This window comes from Sciurus vulgaris (genome assembly GCF_902686455.1).
Source record: "Sciurus vulgaris genome assembly, chromosome: 12".
In the NCBI taxonomy this organism is placed as follows: domain Eukaryota; kingdom Metazoa; phylum Chordata; class Mammalia; order Rodentia; family Sciuridae; genus Sciurus; species Sciurus vulgaris.
The window spans coordinates 1,635,867-1,662,177 of record NC_136473.1 but is presented as its reverse complement, the minus strand read 5'-3'; the positions used below and the strand labels follow the sequence as shown (position 1 = coordinate 1,662,177).

Below are 26,311 nucleotides of genomic sequence, written 5' to 3'. Positions count from 1 at the left end.
CTGAGACTGCAGTGGGTACAGTTTAGAACTTCGTGGTAATTATTCATCAAATATTTGAGAACTTCTCCAGGTAAGTGTTTTTTATGCAGCATATCATATGATTGGATCTACCTGAGCAGCTCTTGAGGGGTGGGAATCGTGCCTCTTTGAGTGAGGCGTAGAAGCAGCTCTGACTGTGGTGGAAGAGTCAGCGTGTGCACGACGTGCAGACTGAAGACTGTCCGCAGCGCTCTGTGGGCAGCTCTGGCGGTTTTCTTGTGCCCTTGGGGATGTGTACTTGTGTGCATGTGACTGTTTTTTAATCTCTTGTTCAGAATGGGACTAGTTCTGAGAATGGGCCGTTCTTTACATATGGATTACTTCGCATTGGTAACTTCACACTTAATGGGATTATGATATGATACATAATATGGATATAAGAGTATGATGTAATGGTCCAAATTGAAGCTTATTCTTTTTTTTTTTTTTTCCTTTTATGGTACTGGAGATTCGACCCAGGGTCACTTCACCACTGAGCTATATCCCCAGCCCTTTTTCATATTTGATTTAGAGACAGGATCTCACTGAGTTGCTTAGGGCCTCGCTAAGTTGCTGAGGCTGACTTTGAACTCACGATCCTCCAGCCTCAGCCTCCCAAGCTGCTGGGATTACAGGTGTGCACCACTGTGCCCAGCTTAAAGCATATTTTTTAAGACTATTTTTGGGAGGCAGGGGTTCCTGGGGATTGAACCCAGAGGCGCTTTACCACCGAGCAGCAGCCGCAGCCTTTTTAATTTTGACACAAGTCCTCACGAGTTGCTTAGACCAGCCTTGAACTTGAGCTGTCAGTCATAAGTATTTGGACATGAGCTGGCTTCTGACGTTCGGGCGTTTGTGGTGAGTCTCCAGGCGGAGGCTCCTGCTCACTGCCTGTGGAGGGAGGTTGCTCATGGAGGGTGCAGTTAGGAGCTGCCTCCTGTCCCTGGGGACCCTCTCATGGGCCTCTAAGGGACGTACGATGGCGCTGGCTATCTCTGGGCCTGTCTGCCCCTTGCCTGCTTCGGTCCAGGGCTCTGTGATGATGTCAGGTCCCGTCTCAAGAGGTGAGCGGAAGGCCACGCCCACCGGGGCCTGAGAGCCAGGGAGCTGGCATCTGTCCTTGGAGCTGAAGCGTGGCCCCGGTGTCTCCGAGGCCCTGGGTTGAGTTGGATCCTTCCAGCTCTCCCCACAGATGTTGTACCTGAGCAACATCAGCACCTGAGACGCTGGGAAGAGTGCTCTGCGTACTGGCCAGAGCCGGAGCTGTGGCCACAAGAGGCCTGGGAGGTGGGGGTGATCTAGGTCACGGGGCGCAGCTTTTCAGGCGCCGCTGGCTTGTCCCGCCTTCCTGGCCCCCACTCTCTTGGAGCTCGGGCCATGCATGGGCTTCCCTAGTTCCCTCGACTGATCGACTGAGGGACTGGATGTGGTCCCTCCAGGCTGGCTCGGCAGTGCGGACCTTTGCTTCTGATGGAATCGGAGTTTCTGCCTCAGCTGCAGAACCTGCCCCTCAGGAGAACATTTGTAGTTCTGATGGGACATTGGATCTCTTTTCTGTGGAGCATCTCAAGCTTCTGTTCCATGTATATAAAATCAGCAACCCTGATAAAAATGATGATTGCAATTCTTTGCTGTTTTTCAACATTTATGATGCACACAGCACAAAGGAACTTGCTGGAATACGGCTCACGGTACTGGCAGTTCCTCACTGTGGGGTGTAAGGGGTTGATGGGAACTTGGCAAGGGCCTCCGGCGACTTGGGACCGGCTCCAGGTGCAGAGGCAGGTGCTGTCCATTCCCTTAGGTGAACAGCAATTGACCTAAGAGACACAAGTTGTGTTCTTGAGGGCCGAGGATTTAAAGTGTTTATCTGAAGAATTTTCTGCAGAACTTCTGTTTGTTTTTCTCAGACTTGTTTCCTGATATTTGGGTTTTGTAGAAAAACTATTTTGCCAGTGAAGAGCATTAACATTCAAGCTTCTTGTGTTTCACACTAGCACGTTTTATTATCAATCCAGGAAAACGTGAAAATGGATTTATAACAAACATTGATCTATCGTAGCTGAAGATGAACTCTCAGGAGGGAGACTGGACTAAGCGAAGAGGTAGACTCATCGACACGGTGGCTTTCGAAGCTCATGTCCTGTGTCCTAGGCGCTGGTGTGCTTTCTGGTGGCCAGGCGCCTAGTTCATGGACGTGCCAGCCCTTGGTGGAACTCTGTCATCTGCCTTGGACTGGTGGACCCAAGTGTGGCAGCGGGACGGGGAGCAGGTCACGCACACTGTGGGAGGCCTGTTGATGAAGCCCTGTGCCCACGTGGGTGTGAGTGCCAAGGACTGCGCAGCACTCCCATTTAGGACAGATTTATTCCACGAGTCGAAGCTCGGCAGACCCCAAGCGACCCTTCGAGGCGGGGAGAGTCTGGAGGTCGTGGGGAGCTGTGTTGGGGATGCAGCGATGTGCGTGTTGGCCACATGGCTGAACGCGAGCACCTGGGGAGCCCTCTCGGCCTCCAGTGCCACGGGACGTGCTGGCCCAGCTCCCGCCGAGGCCAGGTCGGCCCGGCTCACCAGCGCCACCCCCTTGCCTTCGCACTCCGCCGCCCTGACCTCCAGGCTTTGGTTTTGACGGGGCCTTGTTACGGTGTTTCCTGTTGTTCCTGCTGGGCCCGCAGCCACGCCCAGTGCCACGGAGCTCTCCGTGGCGGTCGTGAGTTTTGCATTTATGCCTGGCTCTGAGACCAGCTTGGGTCGGTTTGTGTGTGGTGTCGGGGTCTGAGCGCGTTCTTCCGCACGTGGACATCCCGTTTCACTGGAACTGCTTGTGCAGAAGACCGTCCTTTCCCCGTCGCATGCAGCTGGCTGGTGGTGGTGTGGCGTCTGTGTGGGTCTGGTCTGGCACTGCTGTTGGCACGGGTCTGCCCTGGCGGCAGCGCTGCTGCCTGGCACAGCAGTGTTCAGATACATTTTGAAAGCAGAACCTGTTCTCTGTCGAGGCGTTTTGGTGACTCAGGGTCCCTTAAGATTCTGTGTGGACTTAATGATTAATTTCTTTCCTCTTTTCACAAAAAATGCCATTGGGCAGAGAGGGGTAAGGCTCAACAGTGGGAAGCAGGCTTGGCAGCCCCTGGGTTGGCGGTGGACAGTGAGGCTGGTGGAGTGGAGCCTGAGCTATCACAGGAGCCCTGAAGAGGTGACCGTGAGCAGGTTGGACCGTGGCTGAAGACGGTCATCGTCAGCAAAGAGAAGGTGCGGGCAGCTGCTGGGGTTGCCCCGGGAGTTTGTGGAGTTAGGAGAAGCAGCCTGGGCCAACCCTGAGACTGTCGGCCTTCAAAGATGACCCCGGGGTGGGAGCTGGCCCGAGGACAGGGAGCCGTGGGCGTGGTGTCTTGGCTGTGTCTTGTCGGCCCAGTCCTGGGGCTGAGTGTGCAGCCATGTCAGCGAAGGGGGCAGACAGAGGCCACCCGGGACCTCCGGCGAGAGCCAGGCACCACTCCAGGGACCGGGGCCCGCCTGGGCGAAGGCCATGGAGGCTTCCGCTGGGTGTCCCCCTGGGCTCCCTGACATGCTGGGGTGGGTCCTCATGCTCCCTCGGAGGACAAGCCTGGTGTGGCAGCATCATGAGAAGGAACTGGGTCCCCTAGTGTTCCAGGGTCCTGCTGGACTCCTGAGAGCCTGCTTACTGCCCCAGGGGCCCAGCTCTCCTGGGGCTGCACTTGGCAGATGCCCCCAGATAGTATGGGGAGCGTTAAAAACCGGGCAGTCACCACAGTGGACTTCCCATCCAGCACAGGTGTACCCACTTCAACGCCGCCACTTACCCGTGGCGAAACCCAGAGGAGGACGGCGGCTCTGCGTTCTCGGGTCCCAGAAGTACTTACCATCCGGCCCTGCCCGGTGTTCGATCCAGGACAGGAGTCTCAGAACCAGCCTTCGCAGCCGGGTCTGCCAGACGTTTGCCAGTCTAGAAACGTTGTTCCTGAGCCGTTCGTTCATCAGCAGTCACCGCCTCATCAGAGTCTGGTCGTCAGTTTGTCCCACCCCGTCACTTCCACGGCCCGCACATGAGGCGATGGTGTATTGCCTGGCCGGAGTCCAGCCTTGGAGGTCCAGGCGTGGGCCACGGCTGGGCTCTACAGTGCTATTGGCCACGGGGAGGGAGGTGAGCCAGGGCCGTGTTGCTCCTCCCCTGTTCCCTGTGTCGGCAGGGTTAGGGCTGACGGGAAATTGGGGTGGAAAATAAACATTTTCGCTTGTGTGTATGCTTGCATTATCAACATGCTGTGTGGTTTTTTAACCGTTGTTTCCTTGAATGGGGCTCACTGATTTGTTCATTTTCTGGTGTTTAGTTCGTTCATTGCAGCTGCAGTCCTGATAAGAGCTCAGGTAGGACCATAGCGTCGGCCTGCAGGACTCGGCCATGCCTCGCAGGACGAGAGGAGCTTCCCACCATGCTTCGTGTCCAGCATGTCCTCCATTTCTGCCCTGTTTTTTGTAGATTGCAACAAGGGCTTTGGTGTGAGGAGAGATCGTTCTCAGGGTGGGAAGTCCTTGGTCTCCTGGAGTCCCGGCCTCTGCCCGCTGCTCCCCTGGCATAGCTCTCAAACCCACACAGACTCCCTTAGCTTTGCATGTTCACAGAGGGCCAGGACAATCCCTGATTTTTACTGGGAAAAAGGGTCATAGAACTTAGTGAAATGCAAGAATAACTGAAAACTATTGGTAGCAGTGCCCTTGATGTTAAAAAATTACTCTCAGAAAGGAAGAAAGAGATACTACCTTCGGCAGCAATCTACGAGTCCATGTGCATGCTGATCGTTTTAAGGTAAACCCTGGGTCTTCGCCCTGCCAGGTAGCCAGACTCTGGGTTTAGGGAGTTCCTGTGGAAAGGACGCTCAGGCTGCGGTGAGGTCGCCAGCCTCACTGCAGGGTTAGCGTCTTCCCTTTATGGAGTCCGGGAGCGGGGCTGAGGACTCTTGCACTTTCCTCTGTGTGTTGTTCAAGCCCAGCAGCTTGGGAGCAGTGTGTTCCCCTCTTCAGGTGGGCGTGCAGCAGGCGTCCTTGTGCTCCCGTGAGCTGGGGCGGGCGGTGCTCCCACACAGCCAGAGTCATTGCAGGCAGCACCTTCTTAATAGCTCAGTTAGCCAGCTTTGTTTTTGAGGAAAAGTGCCATGGCCTTAACCTGAGGATATGACATTATTTGATGGTACTATAAAACCATCATGACCAGATTTTTCGCAGCTCAGAGAGTAGGCAGGGGCAGACACGTGGCCGTTTGTTAAAAGGAGGCTCTAGGCTCCGTTCTGTTCACGTAGCTTGGCCTCTAGCTCAGACGTGAAGCTGAGGTCCCTCTCAATCTGGTATTCAGTTTCCAGGTGCCATCCTGACTCGGAACGGTCCCGCTCATGGCGGCATCAGGAGCCTCAGGAAGCCTCCCCAAGAGGCAGAGCCATGCATACAGCTGCAGTGCGCAGCCTGGGGGACCAGCCCTGGCCCACTGGGTGTCGACCCTGTCTGGGGAGGGGCCTGTCCAATGGGGAGGATCCTGGGCTGCTTCGAGCTGCAGGTTGACGCTCTCTCGGTGCAGTCGGGAGCACCTTCTGCAGCCAGCTCCCTTGGCGGTGGGGGGCTCTCCTCAGAGTGGATGGCTGTTGAAGTTCACGTTCATGGTAACCAGTAACGGTTTGGAAAAGTGACTTTTGCCAAGCGATGCCCTGCAAGGAGCGAACAGTAATCCGTATCTACCTGTCTTTCAGTAAGGAACACGTTTCTGCAAAATCGTACTAAACTCTTTTAATAAAATAGATTCTGCAACTACAAGAACATGCCATTTAAATATTTTTATATTATAAAGGCTTACTGCCTAATGTATTTTTTAGTATCTGATACTATATTTCATATTATTGAACCTCTACCACATCCTAAAGCTGCTGGGCACAGCAGATGAGATGCTGGACAAGCAAACCATCCTGCCCAGGGGACATGCTTGCAGAGAAGCAGGGGCTCTTATAGGACACAGAGGACAGAGGTGTGGGCAGGGAAGGACGCTGCGGCAGGTGCCCCCAGTGGGCCAACTGCAAGGGGAGTGATGAGGGGCTGTGGTCATTTTGGCTGGGCATGGTGCACTTTGGGGTGAGCAGCTCAGGTCCTGGGCTGAGTGTGGGTGTTGGAGGACTGGAAAGACACTTGGTGTGACGCCACCGGGGCTCAGGGTGGGAAAGGGGGCAGAGAGACAGGTGGATGGAGCTCACGCCCTGTAGTCACAGCGGTCTGCTGTGGAATGAGAGGTGGGAGGCGGGCGCCAGACAGGTGGAATTCAGGCTGTATCCCAGGCCCCGGGCAGTGGCCAGCCTGCCCGCTCTGATTGGCCAAGCCCAGGTCCTGTGTTTGGGGTAGAGTCAGCCCCTTGTGAGCCAGGTGGCTCTCCAGAGGAATCAAGGACCGTCCCCAGCAGGAGGGGAGCAGGCCTAAACCAGACCAGCTGTTCTCCTCCGAACCTCATGTCTCAGCATGAAAAATGCTTAAAAAATCACTCCCAAAGGAATATTATCAGATTTCCAGGAAGATGGTTTCACGTGAGTTTGCGTTGTATTTTTTCCTTTGTAACAAACCTAATAAGTCTCAGTACAAGTTCATTCATTTTGATGGCACTATTGTTTTAAGATGATCCTTCTTTTGGTTATGTATTGGCGTTCTTCTTTTCTTTCAAGGGACATGGAATAAACACTTTGTTTTCAGTGCCTGTTAAATGTCCTTAGAGTTCAAACTCAGAGGGAGGTGAAGGCCTAGAAGGAGACAAGCTCTTCAGTAGGAGTCCAGCCCAGCCAGCCTCCCAGGACCAGCACCTGCTGTGCCATCCTGTGCTGCTTCAACTCTGCTTGCGACCTCTGTCCTTTGCACACCTGTCAGTGAGCCAAGGGAGCAGCCCTGGAGTGTGGCTGTGGCCCGGTATGGCCGATACCCCTGTGCCCTCCGTCCCCAGCGTCCTCCAGTACCCCTGCCTCTCGTCCCCAGAGTCCTTCCCCTGGACGAGGTGTGCTGTACCAGCCCTGGCCTTCATCGTGAGCTCAGCCTGTCCAAGGAGGGCAGCAGGACCTCCCCTAATTTGGGGGTAACACTGACTTACAAATAGATATGGGAGTGTCAGAGATCACGACAGGTCTTTGCATTTGGGTCTGTTTATGTCTTAATTAGGAACTGGTGGTTTCTGGCGTCCTCGAGAGTAGTTGGTCTCTTCAGATGTTCTGTTCTTGGGCCAGTTCAGGGAATTGGTTTTGCTTGGAAGTGGACGAGTTCCTCTGCGTAGCCAAGGCTGCGGTGGTCTTCTGCGCAACTCGCGTGTCCTGGCTCCCCCCTCTGCTGTGCCACGTGTGATGGTTCTCCTGCTTGGCGCTCTGGAAGGAGTGTGTCGCCACCTGTAAACAAGTGGCCTCTGGGTCACCCCTTTCTCTCCTCTCCTAGCCACCGGTCTCTGCTTCCTGTGCTTGTTTTTCTTCGTTTCTTTCAGTAGCGGTGGTTCAGTTCCTGCTTACCTCCAGAGAAGACGGGCTGGAGGCTGGAGCTTGGGGCGGGCAGGGTCTGTTGGCAGAACATGGAACCTCTACTGTTTAAATAAAACGAGTTCATCCTAGTGCCTCTGAGCATTGGCATGGCTCGCTAGCAACTGTGGGAAGGAACTTTAAGATCTTGTTGCGTTTTGTAGGCAGCAGTTACCAGCAGAATTGGTAGGTTCTGTGGAATCCGAGCCCAGTGCATCAGACACACCCTAGCAGACGGGAGGGATGCTCTCCTGTTCCTCTGTCACCGTTTCCGTTTCCAGGGACACATTCCATAATGGCTGACTTGCGTAGGAGATTCCGTCATCCAGCGTCGGCCTCAGCGCTCTGCGCAGTGACAGGGAGCAGGAGTGCGGGCTGCACATCTGCACTGACACCTGCACCAGCACTTGGGGGGCTGGCATCTGCACCAACCTGTGTGCACCTGCCACTCAGTAGGTCCACTGTCTGCACTGACCTGTGCGCCTCCCGCTCACCTGCCCGTGGTCACCACGTCTTCAGGTACCAGACCTCCTCAGTTGAGAAACAGCTCGGGTCACACCCACACCCACACCTTCTTGCCCAGGGGAGGCAGCTGCTGTCCTGGAGCCTCTACGTGCTGGACGCGGTCAGGCTCCCCTGGGAGTCCTCCTGCCGGGTGCTGGGTTTCCTTGCCAGCTGAACTGCACGTCGCTCTCGCTTGGGCAGGGCGTGGGCAGCGCCTCAGCCACGCATTTCTAGTGTCGCCACTTTCAGAAGAGGTCGGGAGACTTTTCTGGGTTAGACAGCTGGATGGTGTGGGAGGACATAGAACACCTGTCCGTGTTTTTGCCTAATCAGAGATGGAATGAACGAGAAGAAAGGTGTTTTTAAGGAAGAGTTGATCGGATTGTCTCTGCCAGGGCGATTGCAGAGTTACGTATGTCTTTTATTTCATCCTGCACGTTTGACCTGACGCTGTAGCACAGTGACCTACAAAACTTACTCTTTGAGATGCCAAGTCCCCAAGGACCCCCTCCTGCTCCCGGGGGTCTCCAAGGCACGATTTGATTGTGAATGGTGGTTGGGAAAATGCCTTGCCAGTGCCAGGGCGTGGACTTCTGCTGTGGGGAGTCCTGGCTGCTCTGAAAGGAGTGGTGGGGCTCACGTGTGTGAAAGCTCACACAGGCTGTCACGTGTGGCCTCCAGGCTGCGTGACGTTACCATGGCTGTGGCTGAAAGGCAGAGCTGCTGGCCTGGGTCAGCAGTGGGACAGGGGAACAGCTCTGTTGGGTTGACGGGCGCTCCGGGACCCTCTGCCCAGAGCGTATAGGGGAGGCATCTTGGCAGGGCCCTTGAGTTCACGGTGGGCTCCGCATGGGCTCTGCCAGCCTCCCACGGGATGAAGCTCCCAAGAGGAGCGGAGGTGGCAGCTCTCGGAGGCCTGAGGCTTGACCGTTCAGGGAATCGATGTGGCAGGAGCAGGAGCAGAAGGCAAGAAACCAGACCGCAGAGCCTGCAGAGCCTGAGCCGCATCAGTTGCTAATGTCCTTTCCTGTCTTGATTTAGGTGAAGAGAACACCCATGGTCAGCTGTCTGGAGGATGCTGCTGAGAAGAGCAGGCAACAAAGTCGCCAGCGGCCGAGAAGCAGGTTGGCTTGGAGAAACTGAGCTCTGAAGACATTGACTGCTCTTGGTGACGGAGAAAGCACGACCGGAGCCCAGGTCTCTCTGCTGGAGTTGTGAATGGCAGTGGAAGGAGGTTTGCCCCAGTCTTCCTGGTGACACTCAGCTGTTCACCAGGGTGGACATGAGCGACCCAAGACAGCCGCAAGCAGAGAAGCACAAGCTTGGCAGAGCCTCCACCCAGTTCACGGACCCTCCCAGAATCATGCAGTCGGATGATTATTTTGCTCGGAAATTTAAAGCCATCAATGGCAACATGGGACCGGCTACTTCTTTAAATGCCTCAAATTCCAGTGAGAGTGGCGGTGGTCCGGCCAGCAGTACCCCAGCTGTGCCCAAAATGGGTGTGAGAGCCAGAGTGTCTGAGTGGCCTCCTAAAAAGGAGTGCTCCAAGGAGCTGCCCTGCAAGACGCTGTGGGAAAGCCGGTCTCAGAGCAGCTATGAGAGTGTGACCTCCATCCTGCAGAACGGGCAGAGCGGCCAGGGCGACGGGCAGCAGGAGGAGCAGCTCGACCTGGACCTGGTGGAGGCCAGGTACACCATCGGAGACATCTTCGTTCACTCTCCCCAAAGAGGGCTGCACCCCATAAGGCAGAGGAGCAACAGCGATGTCACCATCAGCGACATTGACGCTGAGGACGTCTTGGACCAGCGTGCGGTCAACCCCAACACCGGGGCAGCCCTGCACAGGGAGTACGGAAGCACGTCGTCCATCGACAGGCAGGGCCTCTCTGGAGAAAGCTTCTTCGCTATGCTGAGAGGCTACCGCATGGACAGCTATGACCCCAAGGCCATGGTCCCTCTCGGGTTCCCTGAGTTCTTCCCCTGTGACCCCGCAATCTCCCCCAGCCTGCAGGCGGCAGCCCAGATTTCTCGGGGGGAGTTTGTTCGCATCTCAGGATTGGACTATGTGGACAGCGCGCTCCTGGTGGGGAGGGACAGGGACCAGCCTTTCAAGCGCAGGTTAAAATCAGAGTCGGTGGAAACATCCCTCTTCCGAAAGCTGCGGACCGCCAAGAGTGAGCACGAGACCTTCAAGTTCACGTCCGACCTGGTGGACAGCCGCCTGGACAGGGTTGTCCGCCCTTGGAACTGTCAGCGGTGCTTTGCGCATTACGACGTCCAGAGCATCCTGTTCAACATCAATGAAGCCAATGGCCAACCAGGGCCAGCGTGGGGAGACGGAAAAAGAAACAACCAACCAAGGGGGCCTCGGCCGCCCTCGCAGACACAAGGCACCTGCAGGCCAGGCGGGTGGCTGACGAGTCCCCCCTGGGGAGCAAGGAGGACCTCAACTCGAAGGAGAGCCCTGGACGCTGACGAGGGGGACGGGAAGAGCAACGACCTGGTTCTCAGCTGCCCTTTACTTCAGGAGACGAGACCGGCGGGGAGGGCGAGCGGCACGTGGCGCTCTCGCGGGCCAGTTCGGCCTCCCCAGGCGCCAGCCGAGAGCGGCTCCTTCGAGTCCTCCCTGAGCTCCCACTGCACCAACGCAGGCGTCTCCGTCCTGGAGGTGCCGCGGGACAGCCAGCCCGTCCACAGGGAGAAGGTCAGGCGCTACGTCATCGAGCACGTGGATCTCGGGGCCTACTACTACCGCAGGTTCTTCTATGGAAAGGTAGGCGCGCAGCCAGGGCCTGCTGGCCAGTCCTCAGGTCTGAGGCCCTGCCCACTGGGCGCCCGGCCTCCGCCCCTTGTTGCTGCTGTGGAAACGGCTCTGCCTGCGCTGGTTCGTGTCCCGGTGTGGAGGCGCCCTTTCTGTCCCCCGTCGGTCACCTTGTGTCACCCTGTCTTGCTGTCTCGTCTCGGCCTGCCGCACCCGTCTGCCTCCACTCACCTGCCGTCTCTTCCAGCCCGCGAGCATCTCGCTGTCAGACGTGGCCCTCACCCTTTTCAGGAGCCTTCCCTGGTGGCTCTGTCGTGGGACCTCCCGTGGCTTTCCCTCCAGCCTCTCCCTCATTCTGCTTCCACCACGTTGCTTCGAGTACTGCGCGAGCCGAGCCCCGTTGCGAGAACGTGGGGTTCGCGTGACGAGTGGTTTTCTTTGCGTTCTCCGACTGGTTTCGCGTACTAAGAAGCAATTCCCTGGTGCTGTAGTCTTTGAAATCCTTCAGTCCCCTGTAAAATGAAACTTCGGCTTCTGTTTGCGTCTTGAGGCTTGAGGGGGTCATCTTCAGGGGCACGTAGAGTCCTCGGCCTTCAACTGTTGTCCTGGGTTATTGGCGACCACAGGTGGCGGAGCACCTGGCAGGGGAGCAGTGTCTCCCACGTCCTCCGCTGGGCACAGCGGGCCCCTCTGCCCTTCCTTCTCAGGTTGTGCTTGTCTGTTCAGCTCCACCTGCCCCCCCGCCCAAGGCGGTTGCCATGGGCCCAGCAGGCCTGCCCCGTCCCTCAGGGAGTGCTCTGTCCTTCTGTCTGCTGGGCGCCTGCAGTTCTGGACTCTGGGTGCTGCTCTTGGAGTGGATGGCATGACTCGGACCTCAGGAGGGACTCGCGTCCCTTGCAGCAGTGCCGTCACTGTGGGTGACGGGTTGGCCAGACAAGTTGCGATGCTCTCGGTTTCCCCTTTCTGCATACAGGTGTCACCCCTCACCCACTGTTACACTGTCACGAAGTCATAAGCGTCAGAACAACACTCACGATGCTGGATGAGCAGGCTCAGCAAGCTGACGTTCACCTCATGCCACAATGGTCACTGTCCCCAGGAGGGTGACCCGGTGGCTGAGCAGTTCTGCCAACAGTCTTGGTCCCCCTGTGGCCTCACTGTGCTCACTCTTGCCATGTGTCGAGCCCCTCGGTGGTGGAGCCCAGGACCTTTGGGGTCCCCTTTGCCTGTTGCCGTAACCAGCCGGGACACTCGGGGACACGCACCTCCTGGGCAGCATGCTGCCAGATACTGCTCAGGGCCGGTTCTCTGGGAGTAGTCAGTCGCCTCCAGAAACGGGGCTCCTGGAGCAGCGGCTCCCCGTGAGATGGCTTTTGCTGGCAAGCGAGGCTCCAGCACTCAGATGAAGTCCAGCCTCCTGGTTCCTCTGGGTTTCTCATCTCTGAGTCTGGGGCAGCCGGCCCTTCTGTGGCTGATGTCGGGACACGGCAGTTGTGTGTACGTGGACGTTCTCACATCCCGAAGTCCACCTGGAAGGAGAAGCCAATGTTGACCTAGGGTCACCTCGCTTGTGTCCTGGGGAACTGCTCTGGAGGGGTGCTCTGGTTGCTAGGTATTCTCTTTGATCCTGTGATGGTTTTTTGTCATTATTCGCTTAAATTCTGATCTATCACTTCTTTTTTAAAGCCAACATTTTTCCCACATTTTTAATTGGTGCATATTGAGAGTGATCTATGACTTTTTAATGACTTTGAAGACTCCTCTACAAGTGACTTATTTCTTTTGCCTCTTATGATTTGCTGCTTAGGATTTTTGAGGGCATTGGAAATGACATCATACTTGTTAGATTAGAATGTGAGATAAAAAACCAATACGCTCCAAATAAGGATCTGTGGAGCGCCTGTGACTCGCGTGCAGATGGACCAGACGTCCAGGGTGAGGGACTCCTTTTGGGCTTGGCCAAGGTCCCAGCCCTGGACTTCTCCTTGAGGCCTGCAGGAGGTGAGAGCAGTCCCAAGGACCGTCTGTCTGCCCTGTTCTGTGGCTCCATGCTGAGGACGAGGCAGTCCCTGTACACGGAGCTCCTGTGCAGTGTGGCTGCCCGTCCCTTATTAGCCCTTCCCTGTGGGAGGTGAAGTTGGTTCTTTGGAGCAGTGCCTGGTGCTCCTCCTGGTCCCCGTGGTGGAGCCATTAGGGACTAGAGGCACTGGCCAGCTTCCCAATTGGTCAGGCACCCAGGGCCGAGGCGCCTCCAAAAGTGGCAGGGCCCGCGGTCGGTTGTCTGCAGCTCAGGAGAGTCCATGGGGACACCTCTGCAACCGAAGGGAAGAGGCCTGGCCCCAAGCCGCGCCCAGCGGCCTTGCTGAGTCGACTTTCTCCTGTGCTGGCATCTCTTCCAGTTGCCAAGTTCTTCGCTTCTGAAAACTGGCTTCCAGAGACCTTTTGATTCCCTTCCGCATCACCTTTTATTTTGTTTCTGTGTTCTCTGTGTAGCCTTCCTTTTCAAAGCCTTGAATGTGCTTCCAGTCACTGGGAACTGTTTAAAGTGCAGACTTTAATGAGGCGAGCTGCTCTTACAGGCTGCTGGTGTGGAAAGGCTGCTCTTTACGACGGGGTGTGTCCTGTGAACATGGTCACTGGAGGCGTCCTCAGGACTAGGGATTTATGGGGGTGTGGCCCACCACCATGTGCTGCACGCAGCTTGGCTTGTCCAGGCAGGTCACCGTAACCTTCGGGGAAGGGCTTGGGGAAGCAGGGCCACCGGGAGCATGGCCGCAGTCAGTCACATCCCTGCCTCTGCTGGCAGTGGCCACTTGCTGCCCTGCTCTTCCTCTGAGGGAGCTCCTGGTGAAGGCGTGGTCCCCTCGGGTCTGAGCTTTGCCTGGGTGGAACGGAGGGCAGCAGGTAAATCAGACCTCGAGCGTCCACGTGCCGGAATTGGGAGGCAAGGTGGTATCATGGGCCTGTTTTGAAGGACACCTGGACAGCACACCGCCAAGGTCCTCGTGCTGCCTCTGAGCCGTGGCGGCTCGCACGTGCCCTGTCCTTCAGCTCTCGGGAATGGTTGCCGCACCCAGCTGCCCTGGCCTTTTCCCTCGTCACCCACTGCGGATTGGCAGTTTGGTGATGGCTGTGTTGCACTCCCCAGGGTTCCTGCCAGCAGCCGCAGCTTCAGTCAGGGACGCTGTGGGACAGCTGTGGTGGCTCCTTCCAACGGCTCCAAGACAGGCCCACCAGAGGGCACGGGGTGTGAGGCAGACTTGACTTCTCCCGCTGGCTTTACCCAGTGCACACTGCCACCATTCCTTCTGAGCTGCTGTGTCTGTGAGACCTGCACGAGGAGGTGGCACACCTGGAACGTGGTTCAGGGTGTCCTGGGTGCACAGGTTCCCAGCTCTCTGCTGAACTCTGAAATCAGCCTTCCTGCTGGAGTCTTTTTGGGGACTTTGCATAACAAGTCCAAGGAAAGAAACGGCCTGTTTCGGGAGTCCCATACAGGAGAGTGGCGTGCGGGAAGGTGTGCTCTGGCGTGTGCATGGAGGGTGGCCTTGCTCTGGTCCATGCTGTCCCCTTGGCCTGGAGCTTTGTGTAGAGCTTTTCTGGCTGAGCTTTTCTTTCTGTATTTGCTACAGAAACCATGTGCCTGAGAGGTCCTCTGGGCTTCCTCTTGCCTCAGTGGCTTCACTAGACTTCTGGGGCCAGAGAAGCTCAGGATTCCTTTTGCAGGAACCTTCCAGGAAAAAAAAAAAAGGTTCTACCTGCTTCCAAGTGCAGTGAGGCTCTGCAGAAGCTAACGGCCTGTCATTGCACAGGATGACGCCTGGCCCTCCCAGGTCCCTTTCTGCCCAGGGTGGGAGCCCTTGTGCTTTGATGGCCTAGTCTAGCTGCGAGGGAATCTCAGTGTCCACGAGGATGCGGGCTCTTACCAGGCTTCTGCTCCATGCTAGCTTCGGTTCTGCTGTTCCTAGCCCTGTGCGCTCTCAGCCTCGTGCAGCTTCCCCTCTCCAGTGCTGGCCTGTGCCTTGTTCGCACCCTCCCTGAAGGACGACATCCGTCAGTCTGCTTAAGGGGCTGCTGAGAAGAGAAGACCCCTGCGGGACTTGTGTAGGAGCCCTCTCCCCTCAGTGGCACCAGCTTCTCCTTGTCTGGGATTATCTTGTTGCCACTAGACGTAGTGTCCATTGTCATTGTAGTGGGAGGTCAACTCTTGGGAATCAGAGGCCTGTGGGTAGGGGGCCACTCAGGGTGGTGTCTGCACCTGGGTTCACATCCCAGCTCCCATGGAATGCTCCTTGAACTTCCGTGTGTCTGTTAATGATCCCGCAAAGGGCTAGTGCCCGTCTGCCATGCAGCTTGCCCCCGGGTTCTCCAAGCAGCAAGACCATGCTCCCTGGGGAGAAACCATAGCCCACCCCACTGGTGCAGGCTTCAAAGGATGGCAGTTGGAATGGTCCAAAGACAGAGAGGTGGAGCAGGACTGTGGCTGTGGCTCAGGGGCAGAGTGACCTGGGGGCTGTGGCTGTGGCTGAGGGGCAGAGCGCTTGCCTAGCACGTGTGAGGCACTAGGTTCCATCCTCAGCACCACATAAAAATACATAGAGGCATCGTGTTGATCTGCAACTAAACACTATTTTTTCAAAAGTAGAGCAGTATGTGGGGAGGCCTGAGAACGTGTCCGATGGTGGCTGCACCCCTTTCCAAGCCAGTCTCTCCTGGTCACGGACGCAGCTGCAGGATGGAGCATACCTTTACACTCAGACGACCCCCACTGAGTGGTGCGAGGCTGCCTCTGCTTTGAGTCTCATGCCCGGTGGCCTTTTTCTCTCTGATGTACAGTCACGGACAAAAATCAACAGGGAGCTGGACACTATTAAATTCCCACGGTTGAGCAGAGCGCCTTCTAACAGTGGGACTATTCTGAAAGTAAATCCTCCCTCCGAGGACACCGTCACCCCTGCTCGGCCTCTCTCCCGGCCAGTACTGCTGCCGCAAACAGAGGCCCCATTGAGTCCTGGCGCTTCTAGCCAGGACTGCCGGCCGCACGTGGGCCTCGGCACTGTGGGCTGTGTGGCTGGCAGGGAGGCGCTGGCCTTCTCTGGAGGGCACAGTCGGGCCTGGCTGTGCCGTCCACTGTGGCATAGGACCCTGTGAAGGGCGGGCACCACCAGGTCGGCTAGGCCTGGCCTGAATGGCCTTCCGCCAGTCCCTGAGCTGCAGGAGCTGGTGCTGTAGTGTCCCTGGAACGCTTGGCCAGGGCAGCAAGTGGCCTGAGGGCCTTGTGATCACAGGTCTCAGCCCTGCAAGCCTCATAAACCTGCCCTGTGTGCACAGGCAGGTACCTGCCCTGGCTCCTGGGGTGCAAGAAGCCACAGGTGGGCTTCCAGAGGCCTCCCGCCCTCCCATGCTCTCCCAGTGCTGGCCCCTGAGGAAACCTGGCAAAGGCCACCTCCTCTCCAGCCCCTCACTAACCGTGGTTCCCCTGAAATGGCCATCTGGTTGAAGAAGGCTCCTTCCCAGGCAGAAGGGCCTGCTCTGCGGTCCAGCTTCTGCTTCGGGCAGCAGCCAGGCATGGTGGCGTGCTCTCTGCAGTGACGCCACCACAGCTTTGGGCCAAGGAGTCTTCTGCCCTGACCTGGCAGAAGCAGAGTGAGAGGCGGGAGGAACGAGGACGTGGCCTGGGTGGAGGCCTCTGCCCTCGCAGACGGGAGGGGCGCGCACTGCGTGACGCCTGGGTTCTCTCTCCTGACGCCCCCTCTCTCACATCGTAGAGCACCAGAACTACTTCGGAATAGACGAAAACCTCGGCCCCGTGGCCGTCAGCATCCGGAGGGAGAAGGTGGAAGACCCCAAGGAGAAGGAAGGGTCCCAGTTCAACTACAGGGTGGCTTTCAGGACGAGCGAGGTAACAGGCTGCCGTGCCCTGCGGCTGTCCGGGCGAGTCCAGCTCCCGTGACCACTGCCCTGGCTGGACGGGGCACTGAGGGTCTGGTTTGAGGGCTAATGACCACACGTTTAAGGTAATCAAAGCGGGGTGCAGGGTTTATTCCAGGTGAAAAGTGTGGGGCCCTGTCCCGGATGTGCAGTGGCAGTGACCTTGCTGCCTTGCAAGGTAGAATGGACGGCCTGGGGCTGAGACAGGACGGACAAAGGGAAAGTGACTATCCAACGCAGATTGGTGGCCTGCAGGGGGAGTATTCCTCCCCTGTTGAACCAGGCTGGGGTGCTGCGAGCCCACACTCGTCACGCTGCAGGCCAGGCCAGCTTGGTCCCGGCCTGACTCTGAACGAAACGTGATATTGGTCACTTCTGAAAATACCTTATGTACCCATATGAACACAATGCCGCGAAGCCCACTGTGCAGTTAACGTGCGCTAAAGAGCCAAGCGTGGCATGGGCGATGGCGCGGCGTGATAGCCAGCAGGCGGCTGCGCTGTTTGCGCAGCTACACCTGCTCTGCGCTGAGCTTTTGGTCCCTCAGTCTGCTGGATTCAGAGGCTCTCTGCTTGGTGACCCACTTCCGGATCAGAGAGGAAAGCGCCCAGTGCAGCCCGCAGTTGCGTGGGCAGGGGTGGCCCCATGTCTCCTGGGGTGTTCAGCTGCTCGGGTGCCAGGCTCCCTGCTAGTTAGGTACACGAGATGAGTCCCTCTCAGCGACGTGGTCGAGGATCACCTGCAGATAACCAGGACTAAGCACTAACTGGCGTCTGGTGGCTGTCCCCGCAGCTCACGACCCTCAGGGGTGCCATCTTGGAAGATGCCGTGCCCTCCACTGCCCGGCATGGCACTGCGCGGGGCCTGCCGCTCAAGGAGGTGCTGGAGTATGTGGTTCCGGAGCTGAGCACCCAGTGCCTGCGGCAGGCCTCCAACTCGCCCAAGGTCCCGGAGCAACTGCTGAAGCTGGACGAGCAAGGGGTGAGCACGGGGTGGGGCGGGGGGCCCGGGCCATGTTCCCGAAACCCCAGGGCCCCCGTCACCTTGGAAGACCACGCAGTGTAAATGCTTGGAGCTCCGCACTCTGGATTCCCGAGCACCCTTCCTCCCATTCAGACACCTGCGGCCGCGGGCACCTCTGTCCTTGCTGCCCCGTCAGTGTGTGCTGTGAGCAGGAGCGTCCAGCCGCCTGGCCACAGAGGGTGTGCGGGCCTCACTGGCCCCTTACACTTGCCATGAGGACAGTGTGATGGATGGGTGTCCCAGCATGCCTGAGGAAGACCGAGGCTGACCAGCACCTTGTCTCTTGCCCTTGGGGACAGTAAGCCAAGACTGGGGCCTCCCCAGGCAGAGGCCGGACGCGAGCTTGGGGATGGGGCAGTGCAGTGAGCGTCGTCAGCTCTAGAGGAGGTGGCATTTTACTGGGTCCCCCTTGCGCGCCGGTAGCCGTTACCCCGAGAACCCTGACCATTCCAGTTTCTTCACGGAGAAGGAAGCCTTGAGGTGGGGCTGCGGACGAGGCTAAGTTGAGGCAGCACACGGCAGCCTGAGTCCTGAGCCAGGAGCGTGCGTGAAGGTCTTCCATCCAGCAGGAGCTGAGTGCCAAGTGGGTTGTACTGGAAGGGGTCCCAGGCTGAGGAAGAGGGGCCAGGCTGACGGGAGCCCACCAAGCGCTCACTGACCGGCAGGGCGCCCACCAGCCTAGTGGGCTAAGATGGGTCTTTTACACTTCATATGCAAAATGACTTGGAGCGGAAACTGAGAGGTGGGTGTCTGAGCATAGGCAGTTTATTTTAGTGAGCGAATTTGTTTTTAAGTCCAGGATTAAAATTTTAAAAAGAGCGTAGTGACTGTATTTCCAGAATTTACCAAGGAAAATATTTTGCACATTTTAGAGGACTGTGAGGTATTTCTTGGTACTGAGAAGCTGGCACAGTAACACTCACATCAAATGGTCCTGAGATCCTCCGTCTCAAGAGCAGAAACTGGTGTGTTGGAACACCAGACCCCAACTCTGGACTCTGAACGTGGGTGGTCGGCTTTTCAAGTGGCAGTGCACAGAGTAGGGTGACCCTGATCACGGTTGGTAGAGCATGTGGAGTAGGAAGTGTCCAAAAACAGTCCTGACAGCGCATGGTGAAGGGGTGCAGAGGGTGTCCGGATGTCCACTCCTCCGTCCACGCAGGCTGGACAGGAATGGTGCACCAGTTTGGATGTCCTGGGCAAGACTCTTCCTAAGCCACCTGCTCCTCCCCTCATGGCCACTCAGCCCTGGTCACCTGTTCACCTACATGGCAGATTGCTCAGAAACAGATCCCAGCCTGCCTGGGGAGCTGCGTGCTCAGCAATGGTGCTGAACCACGGTGAGGTCACCTGCTCGGAAGGGACACTGAGCTAGAGCTAGGCCCGAGCTCGGGAGGGGTGCCAAGCCACTGAGCAGCCTTGTGCCCTGCGGTGGTACTGAGCCGCGGCGAGGCCGGGTGCTGTGCGGGGGTACTGAGCCGTGGTGAGGCCCATGTTTGGGAGGGGTCCTGAGCCACTACACACAGGCTGGTTTCAAGACATTTCCAAGGTTTTGTTTTTACCACCTTCACTTTAATTTAAAATTTTCTGTCAATAATCACAAAGCTCCTGGCCTTGGGGGATGTGGCAGGCCGTTGGATCCTATTGGGGAAGGAACAGAGGCATGTGCTCGTTCTGCCCTCCATGTCCTTCAGTTTAGGATGCTGACAGTACAGGGGTTGGGAAGCGTGCAGCTGTGCAGCAGGTTCAGGCCCGGATGCCAGCCTCCTCCCTCCCAGGGCTGATATCCTGCAATGTGACTGGTAGGTTTTATCGAGTCGTGTACATTCGGTAAAGCAAAGGCCAAACAGCCGGAGTTGAGCTCTTCCAGCAGTGAGTGAGTGCAAGACAGGGACGCGAGGGTCTGCGGCTGCTACTTGGGGACCAGAACACCTGACAAGAGCCACGGCAGGAGGCGAGGCTTATTTTGGCTCAGAGTTTCAGAGGTCTCAGACCTTGTTCTAGAACTGCACTGTAGGAACAGGGCAGGCGGGCTCGGAGCCGGAGGCCTGCTCACTGCATGGCAGCCAGAGAATGGGGAGCAGGAGAAGAGGGCCTGGGGACAGGTGCAGTCCCCACAGCCCACCCGCAGTGACCCACATCCTCCAAGCACGCTCCTCCTGCCGACAGTTACCACCAGGAGTCCATTCAAGTTGTTACTCCACCAAGTAGAGCAGCCCTGGTGGCCTGGCCCTCACAGTGCAGCCATTGCCCAAAAGCCCCCCGCAGAATCCTGCTGCGCTGGGGACCTGCTCTCAAGGCGTGAGCTCTTAGGGGGACATTTCAGATCCAAACCATGACTCCAGGTTTTCCGATTCCATATCACTCAGCCTTCAGTGTCTAATGAGGGTTGAGTCATAAGAGTGTCCCTAAGGCCGAGTAGGATCCTGACAGGTTTATCATGAACTGCCACTAGGCACTTTATTCTAGCTTGCTTATTCGTGCGTTGTTGGAAGCTGTCTCTTCTTGACCCTGCTGAAGAACCAGCTCCTTGTCTGTAGCGCCAGGTGTTCGGTGGCTCCTGCACATTGTCTCTAGCCCCTCGGAGGTTGGGACCCTGGTCTCCACTGTGCACTGGGGAGCTGGTGGCTGTGTGGTGCCCAGAGCCCTGTACTTCCAATGCCATCGCACCTGTCTTTGCAGGTTGCTGGCTGTGCCAGGCCATGAGCAGGGGATGTTTCCCGTTGCCCGGGGAGGTTGCTGTGGGCAGCCTGTATGGTTATTGGCCGGCAGTGCCATGAGGTGCCGCACCCTGTGCTGCCCGCCAGAAGTGAGGTCATCTTGCCATGTTTACTGGGACAGTCAGCTGCAGGTTTTGATCAGAGGCTGTGACAGTGACGGGCCCGTGTGTGACCATCTGTCTGTTTCTGAGGCTCAGGGCACTGGTGGGAGGAGCTCTCCTTCCAGGAAACCGGGAAGCTGTGAGATTTGACGCAGCGTCTTCCTGGTTGTGGCTGGCGAGTCCGCCTCGGGCTCCTGTGGCGGGGACGATGAGCAGCTGAGCAGGAGCCGGCCCAGGGCTGCTGGTGTTCGTGGCGCGTTGCATCTGTAGCCGATATTTTCTTTTCAAGGTAGTGCAGGATGTGAGAAGTGACTATAGGTATTCAACAGTTACTTGTGGAAGCAGAACATCTTCTGTTTATACACGCATCCATCACAGGTCCCAATAGGATTCTTTCCTGGCCAGACCTTCATGTTTTGCTTTCCTTACCATTTTACACATTTCCATGAATGTTCACATAAACTAAAGATGGATATGGCATTAGAACCAGCGGGGGAAATCTTGTTAAAGTTGTGGCCTTTCTCCTTCCCGTGCAGGCCTGAGATCAAGTATTTGCCCAGTGGCTTTTTTACGCAGACCCCAAGCTAGATTGCCCATCCTTCTGGAACCCCAGCAGGTCCCACACTACTGTGGCCATATTGGATCTCCTGGGCTTCTGGCACTTTTCCAGCTGGATTTGGGAGTTTCTGGGTTGGTTGCTGCACCATCTCATACAGAAATCAGTGCCTGCTTATCTGCTTGGGGGAGCTGTTCTGTGTTTGCTGAGGACAGAGTCCTGGCGTCTGTGTTTTCTTTTACTGGAGTTGACCTATCTGGAACTCCTTGCAAGTGATCACATTTCCTCCCCATTTCAGCTGAGTTTTCAGCACAAGATTGGGATCCTCTATTGCAAAGCAGGACAGAGCACGGAGGAGGAAATGTACAACAACGAGACGGCAGGACCAGCTTTTGAGGAATTCCTGGACCTTCTGGGACAGAGAGTGCGGCTGAAAGGATTCACTAAATACCGTGCCCAGCTGGACAATAAAAGTAAGCTCCGCGCGTGGGTGAGTTGGGTCTGCAGAGGTGGGGTCACGTGCACCCCTGCTCTTGGCCCCAGAAGCCGCCCACCAAGCTTCTTGGGTGACCGTGGGTGTCCTCAGGTGAGCAGGGCTCATTTCTCAGGGGGCATGTGTCACGTCGCATGCCCCAGGGCTCCTGCTTTTGTGCTGCCAGCAGAGATGCCCATGTTCCCTGGGACTCTTGGTGTTGTCCCTCCTTGGTGCACCCCCCTGTGACTCTGTGATGTCACACCAAGGACCAGCATTGGATTCATTGCTGAGACAGAACATGGGCCCATTCATTGGCGCACATAACTGGGCTCATTTGTTTCCAGATTCGTGGTGTCGGCGGGGAGATGCAGCTTGGGTAGGAAGCCAGGTGTCCTGCTTTCCAGAGACCTAAGTCAGGTTCCCCGGAGTGGGACCCACATCTGCCCTTGGGGGCCGATTGACCACCTGATTCGGATCCGGGCTTTCTGCCCTCCGCGGGTCGCAAGCTGCCCAGCATCCCCTGCGTGGTCCTGGGGAGTTCTCTTTCATCTTCCTACTGTTACTTAGATGCTACCAGCACTTGAAATACCAGGCAGCATGTTTTTACGTATGTGGGGAATTCTTATCAGTTACTTCTTGCTCTTTTACTGATAGATTTGTGGGTGGTAAGGCTGGGGTCTGAGAGCTACTGGCACTCTAGGTGGGAGGGCAAAGCAGGAGCCGTCCCCGAGGGTGCCAGGGCGTGGCTGGCCCTGTGCGAGCCTGCCTGCCCTCAGTGTCCCACCCCTGCCCAGTGCCCACTCAGCATGATGCTCTGTCCAGATGAGGTGGCACCTTAGTTAGTCCTGGGTTTTTATCTGTTTCTAAGTTTTAATGGTGTTGCCTCACATGTGTAAAGAGCTAAGAATGATATCCCCTCAAATGTCCACTGCTCACGCCTCAGGTTTGTAAAGACAGGGAAGTGACCCGTGACACCCTGCGTGTGAATATGCACATGCATTAAGAAAGATCCATGAGATCTGTTCTGATTTTCTTTTCTAACTTCCCTTTGCTCAAAACCACAACCCAGCTACTAAAGAGGCTACTATGTTACCCTGGGGACCTCTTTGTGGGCAGGCACTGTGGAGGGGGTCCTTTCTCTTCAGTGAGAGACACTGAGAAGTCACTCTAAGAAGTGGTCTGTGACGTGCACGGCACCGCGGCATGGATTGCCCAGTGTCTTCCCTCATATAGAGTTGACGTCAGTCTCATGACCTGAGAGATATTCCCAGTGCAGTCAGCTCAAGGACACGAGAACGTAAGAACCAGATCGAGATAGGTGGACTCTGAGACAGCAGGTCTTTACTTTAGGAGCAAGACACTCCTGAGATGCAAAGAAGTGTGATGTTGCTTAGAAGAGAGGAAAGAGCTAAGAACGAGATGTCTTGGTATGGTCAAATGAAAATTTTGTCTCATAGAATGAACAAGTAAAAATCTCCTTTCCGAAATTCGGGAGAATTGGGTACGGTGTTAACCATCTCTAGGCCTAGCCAGTCTGGCCCAAGGGGAATGGAGTAGGAACAGGGTTGACCATTGAGACACCCTCATTGTCAGGCAGTGACCCTGTTGGGGCGACACCCCTCCTCTCTGCTGCCAGCCCCTGAGCCGGGCTCCTTGGCTTCCTTTGTCCCCGGATCTGGTGTCTGAGATGAAACCTCCACAAGTACCGTGGCATCGCCTCTCGGTGCTGCCGGGCAGGCTGGCTGTGCTCACGTCTCCAGGAACATGGCCACCCAGAGCGTACCTGCTGTGACTGGGCTCCCTGGTCTGAGCAGGGGCCGTCAGGTCCCAGAGCGACTGTTAGGACTGACATTGGCCACTCTGTCTCCCCCGCTTGATTTTGTGGTCAGTGAGTCCACCATTCGCAGAAGGGCTAGAGACCCCTTGCTCACTGTGACTGAGCTCCCACCTGTCAGGCCCCGTCCACCCTCGAGCTCTGAACCAGGAGAGTCCAGGTGGATCATTACTTCCCGAAGAACAGCAGTACGTGTTCCCTGAGTGTCAACAGGACAGTTCCTTCTTCTTGGCTACTGCTGACCACATGTGCGACTACCTTCCAGGATAGCCAATGACCTGGACTGTCTCCAAGTTGGATATAAATATCGAAAAGAGACATGCTACAAGGTCAGAAGGAAAACAATGAAGGTCCGTGAAGGTTGACTATTTTTATATTTCAAAGTAAAAATTTTAGATTTCAAACTAAAAGAGATTTATCCAAAATGACTGCTCAGAGGTTTCCCTAGAAAATACAGTGGGGTAAGCATTGGTGAGCAGTCACTCCTCGCTGTTTAAGAAGTGAAAGAGTCACAGGAGTGGAAGATTCGTAAGTGCCCAAGTGGCTTTGAGAAGGGCGGCCCCGAGGTCGGCTGACCTTGCTTTCCAAGTGTCCTTCTACCTTCATATGCCTGCATAGAGTACTCCAGAACTTCCCTCCAGAATTGTTCTCCAGTTGCTGAGTTGGTTGGAACGTCTGAGACTCAGTCATGGAAATCCCGTGGATCACGCAGATGGTTTTGAATCTGCAAAGAATCATTGTGCTTGTCAAAAGTGAGCAGCTCCATGATCAGCAGGGTTCAGGTGTCAGGCGAAAAGATACAGCAAGACGCCACTCTCCTGGTCCTCGGTTTAGAGGACACCCCACTACTACAGGTGCCTTGGTGGACAGGGAAGTTCACCTTTAGAGCAGCACCTTCTGTTTTACCTTGTCGACCCTCCTTCATTCTTCTGCGTCCTCGAAGGTCATGTGTCCCCAGGTGATGCAGAATCAACAGGAGATGCACATACAGGGTGTGGCCAGGCCTTCCACTGGACCTGGGCTGGCCTCACTCCTTCCCCCTCGCCACAGACCGGAGGCAGAGCCCCTGTCCCTGGTGGTCCTGAGCCCACGTCACAAGGTGTAGAGGAAGTCGAGCAGGTGAAAGCCTCACAGTGGCGAGCGTGGGAGAGCAGAGGCCCTCCGTCCAGCCTCTGTGGGGGGTCGTGGGCACTCCTGGAAGCTGCAGCGGGAAGGTCGAGTCGCCTTTTGTGACAGCGACCTTCTGGGTGTCGATGTGCAGAGTCTGCCATGGCCTAACCTCTTTTGTGATTAACCTTGGTTTGCAGCTGACTCCACAGGAACCCACTCCCTCTACACCACCTACAAAGACTACGAGCTTATGTTCCACGTGTCCACCCTGCTCCCCTACATGCCCAGCAACAGGCAGCAGGTAGGTCCACCCCTCGCCTTCCCTCCTGGTCTTGCAGAGCAGCATGGGAGGCTCTTCAGCCTCCGGCTGTCTGGAAGGGTTTGGGTTTTAAAAGGAGGATCATTGCAGTTGTTCCTCATGAAATTCAGAGTCTCCTGCACCTTTACGGGTGTTGGCAGAATCTCAGGAGACCTGGCCAGGCCAGGCCCACGGCCCAGCCCAGCTCTCTGCAGGTGGTGAACGACTTACTGATAAAAACACTCTTCATGGTTGTTGCTGGTTTATTTTGGCTATTGTTCTTCGTTTAGTTTTCATTGTTTTAAGTGAGTTTTTGACATTTTAAGAGGAAAAAAAAATCAATGTGCATTGTGCTTTGAATGTAGCTACTAAAAATTAAGACCTTTGAAAACTTGAATGATGCATAAAACATGCTAGAGTAGTTTACATAACTATTGGTGTAGCTAGAAAACGGGCTGAGCAAGTTCTTTTGCGGAAATTACTAGAAATTGTGGCTCTTGTTCCTGTGCCAAAACACTCACAGTGCCGAGCCTGCTGAGTGCGAGATCCTGGGGTAGTAAGGAGCTGCGTTTGGGACAGGCTCCCTGGGAGGGGCGGCTCTGCCCGTCTTGAGCACCCTGCGTCCGAGCCCAGGCTGAGGCGTGAGGCTATGCTGACTCCTGAAGGTGGCCCCAGGCTCCGGCTGAACTCAGCGTTAGGGCGTGGCTACGTTGGACGGAAGCAGGGTGCTGGCAGCAGGTCCTCCTTCTTGGAAGCCTGGGTCTCCTGACGTCACTGCTGAGTGTGGAGGGCCTCACTACGTCTAGGTACCGAGGACACAGGAGTTCCCTGGGGGGCGTTTGTCCAGTGAGTGAGACCTAATGGTTTCAGACCACTTCTCTCTCTCTCTCTCTTTTTTTAAATAAACACGTGAACCCTACAGATTTAGTCAGAATCTTGGTGAGCTTTTCTCCCTGGAGAAGACACTTGCGACTTCTCCCATCCTGCAGCCCGACGGCGCCCTTCCCGCTGATGCACTCTGCTCTCCACCTCTCTTCCTGGTCCGTGTGACTGGGATTTCTTGGCATTCTCTGGCGAATCTTGGCTCAGTCCCTTGTCTTGCCTGCACCTTCCACCTTCTTCTAGAAGCCTCCGTGCCCCACCACCTGGGGGGCTCTGTCTCTGGGTTCTGCAGCTGCCCACTGGTGCTGAGGTGCAGGTGCCTCTCCGCACCCTCTGCCCGTGTCTGCGTTCCAGCCTGAGGAGTTTTCAGCCCTCCATTGTCTGGACCGATGTGGAACAGACACGCTGGCCTTCCAGGGGCTTGAGGTGGGCTGGTCTGGCTGTCCAGCTGTGGCTCATTCAGTAACTACAGCCTGGGACTTGCTGCCCAGAGGCCAGTAGGGCTTGCTCAGGCCGAGAGAAGCTGGGGTGCTCAGCGGAAGGGGAGTTGGTTGTCG

The 26,311-nt window shown here is 56.4% G+C and overlaps 1 protein-coding gene across 1 annotated transcript in view; it reads left to right on the top strand.

Annotated features, from left to right (window-relative positions):
- Positions 1-26,311, top strand: part of SIPA1L2 (signal induced proliferation associated 1 like 2) — a 124,900-nt gene that overhangs the window by 50,205 nt on the left and 48,384 nt on the right. Inside the window, 10 exon segments of the mRNA XM_079106489.1 lie at positions 9,102-10,371; positions 10,374-10,526; positions 10,528-10,590; positions 10,593-10,652; positions 10,654-11,285; positions 13,973-14,073; positions 16,578-16,726; positions 17,548-17,736; positions 21,454-21,628; positions 24,772-24,875. Coding sequence (XP_078962615.1) covers positions 9,343-10,371; positions 10,374-10,526; positions 10,528-10,590; positions 10,593-10,652; positions 10,654-11,285; positions 13,973-14,073; positions 16,578-16,726; positions 17,548-17,736; positions 21,454-21,628; positions 24,772-24,875 — 2,655 coding nt within the window. The 5' untranslated portion in view covers positions 9,102-9,342.